General features: G+C 39.4%; 1 protein-coding gene across 1 annotated transcript; it reads left to right on the top strand.

The window, feature by feature from the left end:
- Positions 1–6,221: 6,221 nt before the first annotated feature.
- LOC101854490 lies at positions 6,222–17,285 on the top strand. The gene is made up of 5 exons (XM_005095854.3): positions 6,222–6,328; positions 11,401–11,962; positions 13,784–14,030; positions 16,091–16,235; positions 16,681–17,285. The coding sequence occupies exons 2-5, from the start codon at positions 11,402–11,404 to the stop codon at positions 16,856–16,858; spliced, it is 1,131 nt and encodes a 376-aa protein (XP_005095911.1). The 5' UTR covers positions 6,222–6,328; position 11,401; the 3' UTR covers positions 16,859–17,285.
- The last annotated feature ends 1,017 nt before the right edge of the window (positions 17,286–18,302 follow it).

Genomic DNA, 18,302 nt, shown 5'->3' on the forward strand with positions numbered 1-18,302 from the left:
TCTCTCTGTGTGTATGGTTTGCTCATGTGTTTACAGGAATGTGATTGAAAGAATTCATTCTGTTGCCCTAACTGTATTTTATTGAAAGAAGTCTATAAGTTTGATTGATATTTTCAATTGATTGGTTGTGCAATATGATCTGCTGTGTTTTGGTTATGTTGTTTCAGTAGATTTATTCCTATTTCTATGGCTAGCGTTTGTGTAGTGCTTTACATTCTTTGTTTTCTCAGGTTTAATCACCCGAAGACGACGTAGGTGACGCTATAAACTCTACAATTTTTTAATTCCACTGTATTTCATCGTGTTTGGGTAGCATTCCTCTCTTATTTCAAATAACTTTTTCCGTTTTACTTTCACTCTTTTTCATTGAATGAATAAATGCATTTGTTTGTGCGTGTGTGTGTGTTTGTTCTTGTATCTCTTTGTGAGTGGAAGTATATTTAAAGTGTACTTGAGTAGAAGCTGAGTGATGAATCTCATTATTGCCTTTGTAAACATGTGGTGTCACTGAAGGTGGTAAGGTGTCGGAATTGAAACTCTTGTCTTTTATGAGGACAATGTTTGATCTCATTTGTGATTTAAAACGCATGTTCCACAATGTTTCAAGTGTATTGAGTAGAGGGATGTAGAATGTTATTCCTTCTTCTGGTGGCAATGGATTAAAAACCCAAGTGTTAAAGTCAAATTCTCTTGTTAAACAAATATACATCCCTTGTAGGTAGGGTTTTTTTTTGTTTCTTTTTCTTTTACATATATGTACTACTGCTTCCAACATCCAAGATAATTTGTTAGTAATTTTTCTTATCTTGACAATTGTCAATGGTTTCTGCGCTGTTTGCTCAACATTTTTTCTGACAGACTATTACTCTTTGTCTGGTTTCCTTCACCGATAAGGTGCACTGCAAAGGGAACTGGAAAAATGACTGCTGAAATTAATTTGCTAACCCCTTTTAACCAGGCTTTAAAAGCCATCCGTCCTTTATTTAAGGACAAAAAAACTAGTAGTTCCACTTTTGTATAACTTGAACGAAATGTTCTTTTGTGGAGCTGTTGTATGAATACTGTATCAGATAAAATACCTTGAATGTGAGTTCTCACAACTTTGCGCATACTGACAGACAGACAAACACAGCGATCCTTCTGTTTATGATCACAAATTCCTGTTGAATCTTGGGATACCCTCACTTGCTCAGTGCTTTACTCCTTCCTCTTATCCAACAGTTTATATACGAACTACAGTCTTAATTTCTTACTGTTTACTCCGAGTCTAGCCCTTAACAAGTGCTTACTTATCTTGGGCTTGATGATTTGTTGGTGTTCTAATGTTACCTATGAGTATATCGTCGTAGTCTGCTCCTTGTGATGCCTACTCATCTTCTATTGGCACTTTGGTTGGATTTGTTACCATAAATTGAAGGATTGCAAAAAGTGTTTTAACCAGTTCTCTCATAACTTCTCCAACTGATAGTTTCCTGGCCTCCACTAAGTCCTTCCATCCTCCCCCGGGATGAGTGTTGACTGCTAACTGACAATTATCAGTGGATCTATTTTGAATGAATTTCTTAATTAATTTTTTTTCTTATTCAGTGTCATTTGGTGCTGTATTATATTGTGGTCTGACACTTTCATGTGTGCCATTTGTGAACATTAAAAGGGACACCAACACACTAAACCATCTGAACCAACCATACAGATCTTTTTGTAGAAAAAGTATTTTACTTTCTACGAAGCAGCTTCCAGTTGTGTTTGAATTGAGGGTAATGTGTTCAAGTGACTGTGTCATTCTGAAACTATTTTGTTATGTTTACAATTTCTTGCCTTGAAATAAAAACTAACATTTTGAAAAGATATGTTTTTCTTTCAATGATTACTATTTCTAAGCCGAACTGTTATTTTTGCTTATTGAGTGTTTGAAAATTTGTAGAATATTACTGTTCATAATGTTTTGAATTTAGGATCAGAGGATGGAGGGATATTATGATTATTATTATTGTTATTTATTTATGCTTATTAGAGTTAAAGCCAGTGAGACTGTAAAATGTGGTACAACCTTATAATAAGGTTGTACCACATTTTACTTATAATAAGCGGATAAAAGTTGATGGATACTGTAGATCTCACTTATCTTGCTCAATGCCACTCTCTACAATTGCAATTATTGCTTATTGAAGAACACATGGCTAAATAACATTAATAGGTAGTTGTGGTGAGATAAAATGAGAAGTGTTGTCAGCTTTCTACAAGTAGGAGTCTAGAAAACTGAGAAAATAGACCAAGGAAAGGCTGTTCAAAAGCAAGGTCATCTCTGTTCTGCTGCATAGAGCAGAAACCAGGAGATATATATACAGTCGAACGGCATAACCCCCCCACCTTTTATACAGCGCCAGCCCCGCTTACTACAAGATTTTGCCAATGTACAAAAAGGAGCACCAATATAAACATAGTTGTTTGGTTCTTGATTAACTAATATAAAATTTGACGCGCTGTGCCACCAGCCAACTGACCGCCAGAGGTACACACTGCAAACGATGTACAACTCACTCTTTGGCTACTTGATAAGCTTTCTCCCGTGACAAAAACGTAGAGATAGAGAGAGAGAAGGCTCTTGCCTCTGAGTGTTTTTTGATGTTGGGCAGTTGGGGTTATACAACAGATGAACCCTGTTGAACCTGCAGTCATGCTGTTCCGTCAACTTCATGCTCATCCCAAGGGTGACGGTATAGCAAGGTTTGACTGTAATTATTTACAAAGGATGCCGACAGTAAGTTTCACATTAATATTTTTCATCAGTATTTACTAGGAGAAGATCTCTGACTTGAGCTGGTTTGACCTTTTTCTCCACAGGAAATGTTACGTATGTTTTATAGGGGGAGGGGGGGGGGGGGCAAAGACAAAAGAAAAGGGAAATAATTGGCCCAGCACAAATGACGATGGAACAGACGCACGTTAAGAAAGTGACTTGTGTAGCTAGAAAGGAGATTGTGGTGGAATCCCAGGGGTCGGAGGAAGGCCACAAACAACAAAACCAAGGTGGAGTCAGATGCGGGGGGGAAAAAGAAAAACCCTGCAAAAAAAAAAAAATAATAAACAAGGAAAAGCTGGGTGCTTCAGAGCAGACATAATTTGTGGAGAGGAATTTTTGAAACATTGTCTCCAGAGGAAACTTATTCTTTAAAAAGCAAAAGAGATATACATGTATTCCCAAATGACCTGAAACAGAAATCAACTAGTCACTGTCATTGTAATGTAACTTCATTGTTTTGAAGTGGAAGCTACCCTTGTGAAAACATTGTATGAAATTCAAAGTTCATTCAGGTATGTACAATACAAGACTTATTTGGTCTTATGAGGTATTGTTCACTTTCATCTAACTGCGGTTAAAACAAGGCAAAAGCAAAATGAAATCACTCTGTTTAATTTTCTCCTGTCTCTGCATACAGGCTAAAAGTTTGATGACTAACAGAATCAAAATCCCATTCATAAAGGTGATTGTAAACTAAAGTTCCGACTCATTTTAAAAAAAGATGTAGCCTAACATGGGGCAAAAAAAAAAAATGGTTGGAGATTTACAGCATGCACCTAAACATTAAAAAGTAGACTTATTTTCTTGCTTCTAGATACTGTTGTAACAGAAAGTGAACGTAAAGGATTATTGTTGAATGTAAAGAAAACAGAATGCATGGTAATATCCAAAAAAGCAGCAAATCCTAGTTGTAATCTCATTAGCAAAGGTGAAAAGATCAAACAAGTCCTACAGTTTAAATATCTAGGATATATGTATATGATAACATCTGATGCCAAATGTTCCTCAGAAATATAAAGGAGAACTACAATGGCAAAGGCTAGTTTCAATAAAATGAGCCCAATCCTGAAAAATAGAAACATCTCAATGAACACCAAAATGAAAGTCCTGAAATGCTATGTTTGGTCAACCCTTCTATATATGGCTGTGAATGCTGGACAATCACTAAAGACAGTGAAAATAAAATAGAAGCAACAGAAATGTGGTTTCTTAGGAGACTGCTAAGAGTATCGTGGAAAGAAAGGAAATCAAATGAGGTAGTGCTTGATGAAGCCCACATGGGACGCTCAATATTAAAAACAACCAGGAAACAACAAATGCAGTTTTTGGGACTCCTGAATAGACATAAGGGTCTTGAACATCTAGCTCTCACTGGCAAAATTGAGGACAAGCGAGGCAGGGGAAGGGCCAGAACAACCTACTTAGGGAACCTGAACAAATGGGTACCAGGGAAAGATCAGGGAAACGTAGCTTTTTTGAGAGCATCTGAGCAAAGAAATGAATGGAGAACCATGATCGCCGATGTCTGTCGCAGATCTGGCATTGGATGATGATGATGATTTTTCTCAACACCACACTTCAATGTACGCTTAAGAAACGCAATTCAAGAGACGGTGTGAGAAATTTTCTAGATTTACATGGATACATCTAGAGAGTCAGGGTATGAAATTTACAAACTTACTTTAAAATGTTGGGGCAGGGTGGTGTTGCTGTCTCAAAATTAGCAGTTTTGAAAGCAAGGTTACTCTTAAGTCATTTATTTTAATGATACTTGGTAGGCCCCGTGCATCCAAAGAACGGTTTTTAATTTAAATGGCCCAAAGAGAAAACCTTTTTTACTACTGGATCAAGATGTTTTGAAAAAATATTTTTTATTTAGTCGCTGACCTGCAGAAGTGCCGAGCAAAGTTTCCTAGAATTATTTTTTTTATGCGGACGGACGAAAGTGAACAAGGTATAGACGATCACGACGGGCTGCTTGTGAATATTTCATACTGCGTAAATTACAATATAGCTACTAACGTAAAGTGTGGGTGTGTTGTTAATAGAGGTGTGCGAGTCCAGCATATTAAGATTCGAGTCCAGACTCGAGTATATGCTCTGGACTCGAGTAATTACTCGAGTAATTACTCGAGTCCCACGGCTCTTAAGACTCGAGTTATTACTCGAGTAATAGTATCCCGAAAGGGAATTTTAGTGGGTTTCAAAAAAGGTTTTGTTGAATATCGGACAGAAAATAGAGTGCCTTCCTAGGAGGTAGCTTGAGTAGGCTTATGGCAATTCTAGACATATGCTGTTTATACCGTATTTATTTTATTTTATCTTAGGAAGTGGCTATTCTCACCCCAGGTGAGAATAAAAATGTGATCGACCTCTCACCCCGGGTGAGACTAGCCAGTGTTGGCTATTCTCACCCGCTGTGAAACAAAACCGGGTGTTCCTAATTTCTAAATACTTCCTATCGGTGAGGATGATTAAATAGACAAACCCCTTTTTAAAAAAATGATATTATAACACAAAAGTAAAACTAATTTGGTGGTCTACAATGATGCTACGGCTGTTTCACTTTTAGAATAGAGCCGAACTACCCTAATCGGCATTTTGTTTTGCCCAGAAGTTCTCGCTATATCTAGGCTACTCCTCTCTCTCTCTCTCTCTCTCTCTCTCTCTCTCTCTCTCTCTCTCTCTCTCTTTCTCTCTCTCTCTCTTTCAATGCCCGCAGATAAAATTGCATGTTTTTAACACAAGAGGACTGGAACGTTTGTTTACACGACAGAATTCAATTTTTTTTAAAGTGTAGATCTAGAATTCTGTGGTTTACACTGGGTATCACATCACGGTAAACGCACACATGAAGAGAATAGCCAAAAGGCTCGCTCTCTCACCCCGGGTGAGTGAGAAGCTTACAACTGTATAACAACTAAGCTAGAATAGAGGTAGTCTTCATCTTATCTTATCTTATTTTTTATTTTTTAAAAATAATTCTTTGTTACAACAGTAAGAATAAAATGTACACAATCTGTAAACCTCAGACAATGCACTTCATAAAAGAAAGAAGTTTGATTGGTCATCGTAGGTTTCTAACAGTGGTTTCCTTTTTGCTTTTTTCTGGGGGGGGGGGGTTCGGTTTTTTCCTTTGGGGAAGGGGTATTTTTGTTGTTTTTTTGTTGTTTTTTTGTTCCTTTTCCTTCAGTTTTAAAAAAATTGCTTATCAGAATTTTTCTTTTATCAATTATTAACTTTTTTAAAAACCAAATTTTTCTCCTTTTTCTGTTTTTCCCCTACAGACTCGAGTCTGGACTCGAGTCCTTACTCGAGTCCTTACTCGAGTAATTTACTTGTGACTCGAGTCTGGACTCGCCCAATGTATTACTCGAGTACTCGAGCCTGGACTCGTTACTCGCACACCTCTAGTTGTTAAACATGATATAAGATCTTAAGTCTACTAAACATTATAACGCGAATTTTTTTACTTTTGGCTGAGTAAGCTGAATTCTCGAAGACTTGCTTCAGGGACCTTGTCAAGTAAGTTCATAGACATTGTCACGTTGAAAAGAAAGTTTGCCTCCTCATCAATTTTCCTTACTACGATTTCAGGATAAAGAAGATCTAGACTCTAGATCTAGAGATATTAATTTAGGAGGTAAATTTTTACTTTCACTCCCGCACACAGATGCACTGTTTCAGGGGTCAAACTGCTGTACTGTTTGCTGCAGATCACACATAAAGCCACTAAAACTGTCGCAAATCAATTATTTTCAAGACAATTTCAAATCTGACTGTAAAATATAAAATTATGGGTAAAAACAGGGGGGCATGCCCCCCTGTAACCCCCCAGATTTTCTTTTACCCCAGTGGGGCAGGCCCCCCTGGAACCCCCCGATTGGTCCAAAGCATGTCTATCTCGGTTAAAAACAATCAAATATTTCAAAAACTATTAAATTGCGACGGAAATGAAGTTGATATTCGTGTTCAGCGCATCAATATTTAGTAGAAAATGGACAACTGGTAGCTGAGTGTGAGACGGGAGGGAAAGTAAAAAAATATCGATATTTAGATTTAGAAATCTAGTTATATCTATCTAGATCTAGAGATCTAGAATCTAGGTCTTCTTTGTTGGCTTTGCCTTCTAGAGTCTAGATCTAGATCTAGTACTTTTCACTTGTGCCTGGAGGGGGGGGGGGGGGGGGACTGTAAATCAGTAAATATACGGAAGGATGTCCGTAAGGAGTGACCACCCCAACGAACACAATAAAGAAGAGACCCAACCCTGACCCTACCCCTACCCCTACCCCTTACCCAAGCCCAGACTAACCCAAACCCTGATCCTACCGCCCTGACTCGAGCCCTAACCCTAACCATGTATTTGACTAGCCTATATAGGCCTACTCCATGATCTATTTCATAGTGGTTGCTCGTTACGGAATTCCTTCCGTAAATACAAAAGACAATGGAAGAGGCTAGCCGTACTTATGACAGCAGAGTAATGGTACCGGGTCGGGCTGCAAGTATTTTTTTAGTTTTCGGGCACTGGAGCACAAAAATATCGTTTAAAACTTTGCTTTTAAATCTAGCCCCAAAAGAGTGGCACACAAACCTAAAGCAACCTCTCTTACTTTTGTTGAAACAACAGTTACGTCGATATTTAGCTAAAAATAGTCCTTAACCCTCATCCTGCGGGAGCCGGGTTTATGTCGCCCGATAAGCCTATTTCGGCACCTCGCCTACGCTCTGGTCCCGAATCAGTGTAGCCCCTGGCTCAGCGCACGCGCAGCGGGCATCCACTTACGTGTCGTTCGGGTCCGGAGTCGGATCCCCATTCACGCAGGTCAAGTGTGTGTGCGTCAGTCTGCTTGAGTTTGTGTGCGTTTGTGGCCTTCTGCTAGAACCGCCTGCGTTGGTTCGTAATCGAGGCATACGTCTCATTCAAAACATGCCAAGATGGTAGCTCTAGATGTTCGTCCAATGAAATTATAGAAGAAATTGACCCACTTAGACATGAGGAGCTCGAAAGGATAGTCAGGAAACAAGACTTCCATTTCTCTATACAAAATATTTCAAATAAGCTTGATTTTGTATGAGATGATACTACCTGATAAAAAAATAAGCTTCTTTGATAGTTTTGAATACCATTGTGTAGGTACAAAGAACAATTTGAGTGTAAAACATTCGGAAATTGACCTAAATTATCCCCTTTCGAACCTCAGGTCATTCATAACAACAAGAGCGTCCAGAAAGGTTATAATTCGAATGGGTGTAACTACTCGCAATGTCTTATCAGCTTGTGAGAGGGGGTTATTCATGTGTTTGTAACACTTTATAAATAGAAAGCTATGAAAGATAGAGCGTTATTTTCATCATCGGTTAACACACTCCCGCGGTATTCATGGCGAAAACACACGTTTCCCGGCGCGCGCGCTGTACACCAACAGTACACACTGAGTGACCCCGGCGGCCTGCCCGGCACGTCCGATGTAATCGGTGGCTGATAAGATACGCATCTGGGCACAGACGCAGGATAAGAGTTAAGACAGCTTTGTCTTCATCAACTGAGCAAAACATAGTCAAGCTCTTCCCTCGGAAGAGTTAACATTGGTTGTGGATGAAGGAGCCTGTGGCCTAGATTCTACGTTTCGTTTTGGTAAACTCTGAAAGCTGGGGAGTTATTACATATGAGGCCCTATCAAGGATGAAAGAGAATTTGCAGTTCAGTCTCGCCGTTTTTGCCCAAAGGGGGGGTGCCCGGATTGTAACGTAAAAATCCGTAGTTTCTCATCCTTCGGGCACACATAAGATAATATGGTGCCAATGGTTATGTAATAAAGAATCAAGAATTTGTGCATAATTTAAATAATAGTAGAGTCAGATACAGCATATTAGCTCAGTCAGACACCAGTGTAGTAGAGTCAGATACCAGTGTGTAATACAGTCGGATATCAGTGTAGCAGAGTCAGCTACCAGTGTAGTTGAGTGAGCCAGATGCCAGTGTAGTAGAGTCAGATACCACGTAGTAGAGTGGGTCAGATACATACACATTAAAATAGCTATAAATGGTGAAAACCACTGTAGCAAGGTTCACTTCACCAGTCAAATGACCCCCCCAAAAAACTAGAGACACAGACACAGCTTTATATCCACCCCAGACCCTATGTTCCCACAAGCCCTGAATCTCAAGACTGAGAACTGCTCATGGAGTGTTTACAATGAAAGGGAAGCAACTGATAATATAATGGACAAGCAACTGTGGTGGATTATGGATTATGTCCCATATCATTACAACCACTTTAGACAAACTATCATTGTGTCCAAGTAACAAGCATTAAAAATCATGTTATTAACCCTTAAGATTCTGGTCCCTGATAAATGTTTGCCCCATAAGCCCAATCCCGCACGGCGCTCAACAGCTGGTCCCTGACCAGTCGTCGTCCCGCGCGGGCAACGCATTCGTTTAGTGGGGGGTCTGCATCTGTGTGCTAAAATGTGTGTGCGTCAGTCTGCTTGTGCCTGTGTATCCATCTGGAACTTACTGCATTGTCTTGCAACGCGAGGCATTGGTAGAGATAACAGAGCGTGGGTTGAGACATTCATCCAATGAAATATGAGCATTTTGACCCAGTTAGACACTTGAGGGACTCGAAAGGATATTCAGGAAATAGGACTTTCATCTTTCAATGCAAACACCTTTCCTCACTACTCAAACGATCTAATTCTTACACCAAACGTTGTTTCCTGATGTAAATAATCATATTTGATGGTTTTTGAACCATTGTCCTACCAGAGGGAGAAATTTGAGAGCAACTGAATGAAAAAAATATTAGGAAATTATCCCATTTTTATCCTCTTTTGAACGATAGCTGATAAGCAGCTGTTCGCAAGTTCATTCATAATAGGTGTGAAATCTGGAAAACTCTGGAAAAGTTATTCGATTTGGTGTAACTTCCAATTTCAGCGTCTCTGATCAACCGACGAGGAGATAATGGGATTATTCGTGTGATCGTAACACTTTTTCATTGATCGTATCAGTTTGCTATAAAAGATGAGGTGTTTCCCTGACCTGCCGCGGCACGCTCGCGTGACAGGTGTCTGACCCCGGCGCCCCGCGGCACAAGCTCGCGGGCGACGTAAGTGGGTCATCAATCGATAAGAGCCCTCTTCCGGTTAACCCAGCAGGACTAGAGTTAAGCTTGCAAAGAAACAAATGTGAGAATAATTGAAAATGACCGAATGTCAAAATACTGCCCGAATCCATGAGAAAACAAAAAAATGTGACTGAACACGTAAATAAATCAGGCGTCACTTTTGCACCCAGTAAGGGCCTCAAATATGCGAACAAGCTGAAACAGAACATTCCTGGGGTCATCCAATCACAGGGCTTCCTGTAGCTGGTTTCGGTTTGTCTCTAGGGCAAGGCAGATAGGAGATATAAAGCTTTAAAGTCGACGTGCCTGTTTTCGTCTTAATTTTGATCGAACAGGTAGTACTACTCTGGACAGCTAGGTTAGTTGTACTTACTTAAGGATGGCTAGCCTTACACACCTTATAAATTATACTTACTGATGGTTAGATGGCTAGGCTAGTCGTACTTCAGACGGCTAGACTGGCAGGCTAGTCATACAACTTAATCATGATGGCTAGACTGACAAAAAGAAAAAAAGTACTGAATTGTATTTAATGACAGCGAGCGGCTAGGCTAGTCGTACTTAATAATGATGGCTGGACTGATGGACAGCAAAAAGTACTGAATTGTAAATAAATCTTTATTTTGCAATACCTAAAGTGTTTGTATTTGAGACGAAACCAAACTGTGCCTTCCTGACAGTGCTTGTATTTTAAACCTGAATAATTACTTATGGGACCTGTGTCCTCAACAGGTTTCGGTCAATAGGTCCAAATTTGGCTAGACTGGCAGGCTAGCCGTACTCAGCATGTTTCATTCAAGAGGGCCTGACTTAAGTACAGCTAGACTGGAAGGCTAGACTTAACCACTGCGAAAGACAATCACCTGTACAAATGGCCGCTTCCCATATTAAATTTCTATTCTCCCTTGGAATTTTTACATCATAGATCTAATGCCACTGTGTTAGTTGGCCTCTTTTCTCCTTGACAATTGGTCGGGTGACTGTCTTTGACAATTTTGACTGTATTCCCCTATCATAACAACAGGGGGATCCAGCTAACCTCCACCTCTTTGATGCCACTTTGACTCTCATACTGGTACAATAATGGGTTCAAGTTCATCTTGTCTTTGTATTAATATTAGGGGCCTATCTTCCGTGTCTTCTGCTCAGCCGTTTCTTCAGGCTGTTGTGGGTGGACTGTAGAGGATCCGGTAAGGTCTCTGGCAAAGAACAGAACACAGCCCAGTAAGAGCCCTCCTTAAAAAAATATGATCTCTTGAATCTGTGTATAGTACCAGCTAGTATGGCATATCTAAGAGGTCATTCAAAAACAAAACCAACAGGAGATTATGATCACGTTGAATATTGAAATCAAATACAAAGAATAAAATGCTTTATCATTTTTTTTCTTCTGAAACTGAAGCATTCCTTATTTATTGATAATGATAAAAAAGTAATTCTATTCTTTTGCTCAAACAGGATGCTCAGAAGTGGCCAGGCAGCTCTTTCTCCTGCTCTGAATAGTGTTAGGAGATCTGCTAGACGAAGCGGCAGCTCTATTGTTTCAACTGATGTAAATGGTCACACCAGAACTCCTAATTCCAACAAAAGAAATTCTCTTGCCTCAAAGAGAAAGCTGGCAAATGATCTCCCCTCATCTGAGGCAAAAGGGAAACGGCAAAGCAGAGCTCTTAAAGATGCTCAATCAGGCCCTTCTACACCTAAAAGAACTTCAACCAGACAAAAAAGTGTATCTGATGCACCACCAGCTAGAAAGTCTTTAGCTTCAACTGAGAGAAAAGCAGTGCCAGTGAAGAAATTGTCTGAAAAAGAGCTTGAAAGTAAATATGAGAAACGTTTGGCCGATTTAAGAGCACACCCAAACAATATCTGGGGAACGACTGATGTGTTCAGAACATTGTGTTCTATTTTCGAACATGCTCGGAATGAAGCAAATGCTGTTCGCTGGGCCAAGTATATGCGGGACCAATTTCCCTTCTTCGGAATGACTTTTCCTGAACGGAAGGCTCTATGTACAGATGTAAGTTTATAGATCTATAGATTACGTAGAACAAACACTAATTTTTTTTGGTGCTGTTGACATCATATTAACTCAGTTTCCTTGGATGGACAATGGGAGTGTCCAACATAACTCACCTAGTCCCCAAGTGGAATATCCCAGCATCAGATCAGATTGCAGAGTGCATGAAGCATTACTCTGTGAACGTAATCTGTTTTAGATCTGAGTAGATTTATTTTGACCCGAAAGTTTAGATAAATATGAAACTACTCAGTCTCTCACTTTGACATAGTCTTTGCAATTTTATGAATATTTTTCAAGCAATCTCTGTTACATGTTTATTTCACATGATCAGGACAAAAATTGTGTCAAAATGTGGAAAAAAATTCTAGGGTTAAAGCACCAAGTTTCTGACACATTTGCACACACACATAGAAAGTGTTATGCTGTTGAATGCATTTGAAACTATCATATTGTCGAAGTATTAGTTACTTTAATGATAGAATGAGAATGATATGATACTGCGAATGACTTATTGTTATGTTAGTCTCATGACATGAGAGTAAGTTTTGGGATGAACATTTCAGAGTCCAAGATATTCAGAGGTTATTTTATGTTTGATTGATTGATTGATTGTAAATGTTTTACTCCCCCATCAACACAATTTATTTCATTTAGGAAGCTGGCTGCTTTGACTTTGTTTGTCAGGGCCAACCTAGTCCGAGTCAGATAGATACAGATTCCCAACAGATGAACGGGGATACTCAACACAATAACTTCCTCGTTCAAAAATCTTTACTCATGTCTTCTGCTTGTAATGGCAAAAAGTCTCTCCATTATATGCCACTTATGCTTCATGTTGGTTAAGCTAGAAGAAACTGTGACCTGAAATGTTTTTCAAGTACAATATAATTTTGCTAAAAATAAAATCGACATGCTTTGGGAAGTGAATTTAATGTCGATATATAACAATGTCGATATATAACAATGTCGATAAATGAAAATATAAAGCAAAAGAGGAAAAAACAAGGGGAGGTCAGCAGTAACAGACAACACTACTTTTTAAGATGGTTGCTTCCCTTGATTCTTAAAACTAACAAGAGGGGAAGGGGGGGTGGGGTTGGAGTTATGATACCAAAGACCGAGCAGCCCGTGGTGCACACTCACCAATGCAAACTTTGTTGTAGCTTCCTTGTAAGGCCTGTTTTTCATGGCTTGCTAGGAAAAATGGAAAGGCGAAGCACTGACTCTGACTCACTGACCGTGGCACTTGCCAGCGACAGACTGAGAATGGGATGGGGAAGGGGAGTGAGCGATCAGGAGTGGGGGGGTAGGAAGGTGATGCCCAGCACGGGAGACGCTCACGTGTGTGAGGCACTATACTGTGTTGGAGACTACACTGTGTTGGCCCTACATGACCTACTAAAGCCTGGTGTGTCGATATAGGCTACTTGCCGGGTATGCGAACATAATGAAGAACTAATGCGTTGACAGTTAGCGTGGCTTTTCCCCCCATTTATGTTCGTGGGCTTCGCCAGGTACCCAGGAAGCATGTCGATAAAGCAAAGTGGGCCGCAAAAAGAGTCGATATAGGAGAAATTGTTTAGTGAAGATGTTGAAGGGAAAATTTTTATAATTGGAAAATATGTTGATATGTCAAAATGTTGATAAATTGGATGTCGATATAAGTGGATTTTACTGTATTTATTGTTTTTATTGCATGAAATGTATTTTTGTCTGTGAACGTCTGCATTGGCATGCCTGTGTGAGAGAGGAGGAATGTCTCATTTTTCAGTCTTCTTGTCTTAGGGCTCAAACTGGTTTTTGTTTGTTTTGTTTCAGCTGTGGAGTGATGTTGACAAACTGAGTTCAGCTGACCTGCGCACCTTAGTTTGTCAAACTTGGTATTCACCTGAACGAGAGTTCCAATACTTCACCGTTGATTTGTTTGAGAAGTACATATTGCGCATCTATGCTGATGACGTACAAGCTCATTCAAGCTTACCAGTGCAGACTCTAGATTTTGTGCATCAGTTTGTATCCTGTGGGAAAAGCTGGTGGGATACAGTGGATCCACTGTCCACTACTGGTTTGTTAAGTCTTACTTATATATAAATATTATATTACATATCGTATTATAAAGTTGTTTTTTTGTTTGTTTATAATTGTAAATCAGGTACTGTGAAACTAGATTGTGGGTGGTTGGCGGGTGCTCTGGTGTGGTTTGCTCCTTCTTACCTATCAAACAACTATCGTCTTTATCTCTCCTCCTTCCTTTTTATGTTTGTTACTCTCTTGTAACTCTTCTAATCTTGGGGACTTATACGACGTTATTGTGTGGCAAGTGCCGTAAAACTTTCACTAAAACCAAGAAGTAGATTGAGAGGATATCTTTTATCATCAGTTTTCTTTGCTCTGAATGCATGTACAGTAGTCTCCGCCTAAACCCATGCCATACAAAAGCATGCTCTGCTCAAACGAACGCTTTCATCATCTGATGGGGTTTTATTTACTATATAATTTAGACGTACAAACGCAGTCACTCCCTCTAAACACATGCTCCGATCCGCGAAACACGCCGACAGGTAAAGCTTGACAAGGGGAAATTTTCACTACAACCTGCGCAGCCTGCATAAGACAAGCCTAGAAATAAATTGGTGAGCATGCTCCTCACGCCGAACAGAGTGATGGATGGACAGACAGCGTTTTCACATTCAACTTTCCACTGACACATAGGTCTAGGACTGGTCGGTGAGTGAAAAGTTGGGGGAGGGGGGGGGGGGGATTGGGGGGGACTGAATTAAACGTTTTTTGATTTTTCACTGGAAATTTATCTTTGAGAGAAGGTTTCTGACTGGTGTTTGATTGACTGTGAATAATGTTTAGTTAGATCTAGGCCTGATGCGCGACACACGTAAATGCCGTTAAAAAACTAGACAGGCCTCTATAGGATTAAAGATTTGCCAAGTAAGCCTAATCAGCTGTGCTAAAAACTAATAATGTACTAGTTCAACGAATCACAAGAGAAATGTTTCTCTAAATGAGAGTGACTCTGCATGAATACTACGGTCGGGGATGGTCGCTTGGAAAGCCACGTGGCTGGTCCGTCGCCAACAGTTTCCTCTTAGGTTATCTGTTCCCGACGTTTATAGTGCATATTCATTACATTGAGTCTGTCTCCCCCCCCCCTCCCCCTTCAACGCCTTTGTATTCTTAACCCCAGTCACGGAATCCTTCACAAAACAGTCATGTGTCGTCACATTATCTGCCAAGATGACCCCCTCCCTCCAAGTCCAAGGGAGATCACTAGAGTAATATAAGGAATTGAGATGACTGCGTCCCTTCCTCCCTTTTCAAGGGTTTATGTAAACGCACGCTCTGTATAAACACACGCTAAGGAGCCCTCCCGAGCACCGTGCGTTTAGGCGGAGGCTACTGTATACAAGTTTGGGTATTCTCTCTTATCTGTCTACCTCAATCTTTCTCCAGCCAAAAGATAATCTTTCTGCTTCCATCTCTCTCTTACTTTTGTTTTTGTTTGCATGTCTTGCTTTTTCCCTGAACTAAATGACAAAAATCTTGTTGATGTATTGCTTGGAGCAGAGAACGCATGATTTGCCATTTTTGTCTCTGTTAATTTCAATGTTTCCTCTGTGATTTGACCATCTGTTTGTCACCTATCTCTTCTTTTTCTTCGTCTGTATTTTTTACATTACTGGTACAATTATAATAGCCACAAATTATGTGAATGAGCAGTACCTTCTGAGCTGTTTCACTCTCTCATTTGAAAATTGCATTTCTTTTTTTACTAATCTCCTTAAAAATATATAGCGTTATTTTTACCTTGTTTCTCTGAAGTGGAGCTGTTGGTTTTAGACTTGACAAATATTATGCATATTATAATTTTATGTATGAAATGAGTGTGATCTAAATTTTTCTCATCCTACCTGTAATATTCTGTCTGTATCAGCCTTTTTATTGTCAAGTTCTTTCCTGTGGAAATAATGGTAACAATTTTTATTTAAAGATGGTAACTACAATGGTATTCTTCTGAAATATGCCTAAATGGTTCTCAAGGCAGAGAAATTTGTCATAATTTCTTCAGTATATATATTTTTACAGCATTCTTTCTTTCCTTTTTTTCTGCAGTTGGAAAGCTAGTGCGCAAGTTTCCGGAGGAGCTTCTTCCTGTCATGGATAAGTGGAATGTGTCCTCATGTAGATGGACGGTCAGAGTGTCTTTGATTTACCAACTGCACTATGGCAAAGATACAGATGAAGACAGACTGTTTAGGTAAGGGCTGACATTTTGTTCAAGGCATGTTTAGACTTTTGTCATCGTATGAGTTTGCTATTTTAGGAATCATAGAAAATTTTTATCAAACAACGAGAGTTGAGATGCTTGAAGTTGAAAGCAAAACTCCTAATAATAAATTATAAAGCGCATAGAGCATCTGTCAAGCAGGGACATGTGCTCTCTCAATATCGAAATGATTATTATTATATTTGCCATAATTCTTTGTCTTGTACTCTCTTTGATTTCTTAAATTAAATATTTACTTGTAACTAGTTTGGAGCTTGTGAGTTGCTGAGGCGATGTATTCTTTTGCTTGGTGCAAAACTAGAAGTGTGATGATAAGTTTTGTGCCAGTATTTTGATACACCTAAGATTTTGTTGAAGTGCTTCTCTTAGAAGCAAAGTAAATGAACTTTCCAACTTTTCTCATACTTTCCCACAGGTATTGCTTAAAGGTGGCCCATGAGGAAGAATTTTTCATCCGAAAGGCCATTGGCTGGGCTTTGAGACAACATTTCAGGTTAAGTCCCGTGGCTGTCAGGGAGTTTGTGAAGAAAAACAAGAACAAATTGTCCGCACTCAGCATGAAGGAAGCACTAAAACATGACGCTAAAAAATGACTGTCTTGTTGATGTGAAGAATGCCGATGTGCCATATTCGTGGAAACTTCTGGAATTCCTGAGAGTTGATGATACATTTTCTTTTGTTTCTTATACAAAAGTCATGTTTACTATTTTGAATATTGTGTTGTTATTAATGCCATGAGAATGAGTACTTTAAATTATGGAGAGCCTGTATGAACTTGAGTAGTTACCATGGATGCCAGTGTTTGAACAGCCCGGTTCCTGCAAACTGACTTCCTGAATTCTTACATTCCTGCAAACTTATCACGCCATTTCCGCCTCCTAAAACCATCCCTTTCTAAATAGAAAGTTTAATAGAAACGAACAAAATTAATTTGTTATGTTTCTGAACTAATAAGGGCGGAGAGAAAATGTCAATAGATACTTTTTAAAAAATAATGGAATAAGATAAAAGACAAAAAAACCGGGAAAATAAGCTACTCACCACAAATCTGTTCAAGTGATGTGCAGTATAATGAGAGAGGTGGGATGTTGTATGATATGAATGCTTGACAGGAAGGATGAAATTCACCAACTTCAACAATATAAAATGAATTTACATGCCTAAGTGTCCTATCTCTATAAAGTCTTCACTGCCATTTACAAACTAAGTGTCCTATCACAGTCTTCCATAACACCACTAAAACAGTGGTTACATTTTTTAAAAAGAATTTTGTGATGGACACTGTTTGGCCACCACTGTGCTTTCTCTTTTTTGAAGTACTTGAGAAAGCAGGATGTGAATCTGCTGCTGTAGCTGGTGTAGGTGCAGCTGATGTAAATGGAAAAATTAATAAAGAAGATGTAGCAGCTGGTGGAGATGATGATCCTGTAGTTGGTGCAGATGATGTTACTGTTGATGAAAATGCTGATGTTGGTCCTGTAGATGGTGCAGATGATGTTGTTGATTCTGTAATTGGTGCAGATGATTCTGTAGTTAATGAAGATGCTGATGATGATTTAGATGATGAAGTTGGCTTTTTAGTTGATGACGATTTTGTGGTTGATGTTGACATTGCAGTTGATTTTGCAGCAGATGTAGATGCAGTGGCTTTTGCTTCTGAGGTAGATCCTGGTAGGGTTTTTGCATTTTGGTATTGCTCATATCGCCTCCTATAAGAGGTTGCAACAGACTCCTTCATGTTATCTGTTACGCCCCTTCTGATTTCAATTTTTTTTAGGCCCACTTACATGTCTGATGTTTGTATTTGGGCACATACTGGTCGGGCTCAGGACCCCACCTGTTGGGACTCCTCTTTATGTCTTTTTATGGCTTTTGTAAATGCCGTTTTTCTTTACGGAAATCTGAAAATAGATATCTAGACCACTCCCACTTGCTAAGTAAAAACTAAGCCCTGCTATGAACTCATGTGAAAACAACCAACTCGTGTTCCGTGCACTCATAATAATATGTGCTTATGCAGTTCCAAGTGCTGTAAAA

Source organism: Aplysia californica, unplaced genomic scaffold (assembly GCF_000002075.1).
Source record: "Aplysia californica isolate F4 #8 unplaced genomic scaffold, AplCal3.0 scaffold00115, whole genome shotgun sequence".
Lineage (NCBI taxonomy): Eukaryota > Metazoa > Mollusca > Gastropoda > Aplysiida > Aplysiidae > Aplysia > Aplysia californica.

Coding starts and splice junctions, on each gene's coding strand:
- LOC101854490 (XM_005095854.3), top strand. CDS start 11,402: ATGCTCAGAAGTGGCCAGGCAGCTCTTTCTCCTGCTCTGAATAGTGTT. Junction 11,963..13,783: donor GGAAGGCTCTATGTACAGAT/GTAAGTTTATAG, acceptor GTTTTGTTTCAG/CTGTGGAGTGATGTTGACAA. Junction 14,031..16,090: donor GGATCCACTGTCCACTACTG/GTTTGTTAAGTC, acceptor TTTTTTCTGCAG/TTGGAAAGCTAGTGCGCAAG.